A 4280-nucleotide genomic window follows, 5' to 3' on the forward strand; every position below is an offset into this window, starting at 1 on the left:
GATATCAATTAGTAGTGATTGAATTCCTTCTATAGTTCCACATGAGAAACAAGTTTATAACAAAGAAAATAGGGATCGATAAAAATTAATAAAAATATAATATATCAAAAATAAAAAACTGTTAAGAGTGAAGATGCCCTTGATTTCGTTTAAAACAGCTAACAATTTTTTTATATAAAATAATATAAAACGAAAAGCTATTTTAATTCAAATCTTTAGTGGGACCGTAGGATCAATGGCTGTGATTTTACCGAAACCAAATAATGCATACACTTTGAAACACCGAATACAGACTCCCTCCTATATAATATACCGAAAGAATAGGGTGTTGATTGCTAGGACACATTTCGCTGTTCGCTTCTCTTGTATTTCTTCCTCCTCTCTTCGAAAACCCTCCTCCGTCAATGGCGGCGACGACAGCGTTCCCTGACAACCTAACGAGAGAACAGTATGTCTACATGGCAAAGCTGGCAGAGCAAGCCGAACGGTACGAAGAGATGGTGAAATTCATGGAAAAGCTCGTCATCGGACTAACGCCGGTGTCTGAGCTCACTGTCGAGGAGCGTAACCTACTCTCCGTGGCGTACAAGAACGTCATCGGCTCACTCCGGGCGGCTTGGCGCATCGTCTCATCGATCGAACAAAAAGAGGAGTCACGGAAGAATGATGATCATGTAGTGTTAGTGAAGGACTACCGATCTAAGGTCGAGGACGAACTTTCCGATGTTTGCTGGGGAATACTGAAAATTTTGGAGTCAAATCTGGTGCCGTCGGCTTCTTCTGCGGAATCGAAGGTGTTTTATCTGAAGATGAAGGGAGATTATCATAGGTATTTGGCTGAGTTTAAAATTGGAGATGAGCGAAAGGAAGCAGCAGAGCAGACTATGAACTCGTATAAATCTGCTCAGGTATACTCGAATTTTATGTTGAAACTGAAGAATTCTGAAATCTAGGTCAAAATACGATAACTATGTTACTGTTCATATAAATTGATTTACATATCTGACCGCATATTTCAAATTTGAGATTGAATTTAGTTCAGTATAGGAGATCTAGGATAGTGGACTTATTGTTATTAGGTTCTGATTTCTAGGATGATAAGTAGCGCTTGTTTTGTATCACATTGTATGAATATTTTACAGAAACTGGTAATACGATGGTGACATTCATTGAAACAGTGGATCACGTCCTAACGCTTTTGATTTAAGAGGTATAAACGTATGATCGTCTTGTTTTCTCCATACTGTGAGAAATCCTTACCCAGCTTCCATGTAAACAGCTTATATTAAAAGCCTCTTTCGGAAGATGTTTGTATTTCGTGATTTCTGAAATTAGGAAAGATTGTTTTACCCCACTCGAATACCTTCATGCCTATAAAATTTCATAGAAGAATGCAGATATTGACATATTGTGTAGTACCTTTCATAAATAGATTGTGGACCTAAGCATGATGTTGCTTCCTACAAAGTAATTTGCAAAACTAGTCTCAAATTGATAGCATATTTGAGCTGATATTATTACCTATAACAATTGTTGATGGAATCAGGTATCTGATAATTGATAGTTAGGTGACACTTTGTTGTTGTTAGTCATTGTTTTTGATTATTTTCCACATAATCCTTTTTTGAAGGATATTGCCGAGGCAGATCTGGCTCCAACTCATCCAATAAGATTGGGTCTGGCATTGAATTTCTCTGTGTTCTATTACGAGATTCTCAATTCATCTGACAAGGCTTGCAGCATGGCGAAACAGGTTCAAATTCAATACCTGTTATTTTCTTATTCCCCTTTGGATTAATTTATTTCTCTTAAATCAAAAATATTTGTCATCACTTCAGTTCTGAATTCAGTATTTATTGTTATTAAGTATGCTTAATTATTTGATAGGACTATCAAACTAGGTTTTTTGAACTGATTAATGAGGTAGTTAGACATTGACTTTGTAGGTGTCAAGTGGTATTAACACTTGATCTTTGAGGACACATAAAAGGCAACTTTATTTTATAATTGAAGAATGAGTCATTCAGAGGTTGACATATTGTCAACCTTGTTTTGAAGTTTTCTGGGGTCATCGTATATATAGATGTCACCATCATGTAAATGTTTATACATTTAATAATTAAGGGCCTTTTCCAACTAATAAATAGGATTTCATATATCTTGCCGCAATAGTCAATCCTAGAGTTATAATTATTTTGTTTTTCGCACATATATACATATCAACATATGTGTGTATAGGATTGGTTCAAATATAAATGACATCTATTGTGTGAATGTATAACTCATTCTGGACCAATCGTTTCAAAAGAAATTAACTACATTTTAAGCAACTCAATCAAAATCTGGGTTTTAAGGGATTTATTAACAAAATTAAATGATTTGATTAGTTAGTTTACCAATATACCCCTAAAATGATTGGTCCACAATGAGTTGTACATTCACAACATACTTAGCGATTTACACTTGATCCTAACTCTGCATGTATATATCTATATGTCTGTGTCACTATATCTACATGTATTTGTATGTAGATATAAACTATGAATACAATTTAATACTATATTTTATTTTACTGGTTTTGCTTTGTATATTTATATAGATAATATAAATGTGCCCTTCTTGTTTGCAGTGATATTTTGTGTCTTGTTATCTTTTCTTAAGTATTTGGGGTTATTGCTAGTAAAAAAAAGGGTCACCAAAATATTATTCAGTTCTATATTTGGGTGGGTTATTAAGATGGATGATAATTATATGAACCGATGAACAATAATGATTTTATCTGTAATTTATGTAATCATTCTCACACAGATGTTAATGAACATATATTAATTTAGGTCGAGGATGGATCTGACTTACATAAATAATAAATTACTTACATATCCTGTTATAGCTTTATTAACATTATCTGATTGTATATATGTAGTAATTTATTATTATTATTATTATTATTATTATTTTTTTTTTGTGGGAGTGGGAATGCTAAGTATATATATTTATATTATTATATTTTTTTTGTTTTGAGTAGGCATTTGAGGATGCGATAGCTGAGCTGGACACTTTAGGTGAAGACTCGTACAAGGATAGCACTCTCATTATGCAACTACTGAGGGACAATCTCACTCTTTGGACCTCAGATGCACAGGTCAACCCCTCTCTCTCTCTCTCACACACACACACACACAAAGAGAGTTCGTATGTTGGTAGTTTAATTATACGTATCTGAGTATTAAACTATTAGTGATTATAATCCGAATTAATGTAGGTGGCTTTTGGGTTTTTTGAAATTCTGCCAAAAAAAAGGAAAATGTTATATTTTTTTAACAAACAGGATTTGGTGGTTTGCAGGATCAGCTGGATGAGCCATAGATTGTATAGAATGGCAAAGAAGAAGAAGAGTGAAAGAAGGTGGAGTGGAGTGGAGGAGGTGGGCGTGGAATGTCATTTGTTTGGTGTGGAGTTGTGGACATATGATATCATGTGTTTTCTTTCTTTTTCTATTTCTAAGTTCTAAACAGAACACAAATTTGGTTCTATAAAATTTTCTTTCCTTACCTTTCCAAACTGCAAATTTTATGGTGCAGCTCTAGAACAATCCATTTCCAGGGTTTGCCATTTTCCCATATCATAACCGTCTCATGTTTACTCTTATTTAACTCTTTTTTTTTAAACTTATTTTTCATAAATCTCTCCTTTGCAAAAGACTATTCTCAACCAACTTTTATTTTATTTTATTTTATTTTAATAATTAACATTAAAATTAAAGACTTCATATCAAAAACTCCATTGAATTTAATTCTATATTGTAGATACGATCAAACTATTAGGCGGAGTGAATCAGTGAATGCTAGTTGATAACTAATAAAGCATAAATTACTTGATATAACAGGTGTTCAGTAAAAACTAGTTGGAATAAAAATGGTATGTTGAAAATGATAATACAGTTATATAATAAATTTTATTAAATTAAAACAAAACATACAACAAATCTTTTGTTCTAATTGATGAAAAAACCACAACCAAATAAAAGCCGGTATCAATCTCCACCTAAAAGTTCTTAGTTATAATCGGCAAACAAAAAGTCCGATTAAAAACATAAAGTCAAAAACAGAGCATAGGAGAAAATAATAAATCCCAATAATTTAAAAATTAAAATTTTCGTGTACCAAAAAAGTGTTATATATAGACTTTCCAATACTAGTTTTTGTGCGGCATGCACAAACCGTACGCTTGATAGACTGTGTGATAATCGTGTTGGGTTCGGTTTGACGAGTTAAATGCAT

The 4280-nt window shown here is 32.9% G+C and overlaps 1 protein-coding gene across 1 annotated transcript; it reads left to right on the forward strand.

The window, feature by feature from the left end:
• Window positions 1–315: 315 nt before the first annotated feature.
• On the forward strand, window positions 316–3561 carry LOC145065849 (14-3-3-like protein G-BOX factor 14 lambda). The gene is made up of 4 exons (XM_079013282.1): window positions 316–908; window positions 1631–1753; window positions 3026–3142; window positions 3346–3561. The coding sequence occupies exons 1-4, from the start codon at window positions 405–407 to the stop codon at window positions 3364–3366; spliced, it is 765 nt and encodes a 254-aa protein (XP_078869408.1). The 5' UTR covers window positions 316–404; the 3' UTR covers window positions 3367–3561.
• Window positions 3562–4280: the final 719 nt, after the last annotated feature.

This window comes from Lactuca serriola, chromosome 1, assembly GCF_051521515.1.
Source record: "Lactuca serriola cultivar US96UC23 chromosome 1, Lser_US96UC23_V15, whole genome shotgun sequence".
Classification (NCBI taxonomy): Eukaryota; Viridiplantae; Streptophyta; class Magnoliopsida; order Asterales; family Asteraceae; genus Lactuca; species Lactuca serriola.

Coding starts and splice junctions, on each gene's coding strand:
- LOC145065849 (XM_079013282.1), top strand. CDS start 405: ATGGCGGCGACGACAGCGTTCCCTGACAACCTAACGAGAGAACAGTAT. Junction 909..1,630: donor ACTCGTATAAATCTGCTCAG/GTATACTCGAAT, acceptor CCTTTTTTGAAG/GATATTGCCGAGGCAGATCT. Junction 1,754..3,025: donor CTTGCAGCATGGCGAAACAG/GTTCAAATTCAA, acceptor TGTTTTGAGTAG/GCATTTGAGGATGCGATAGC.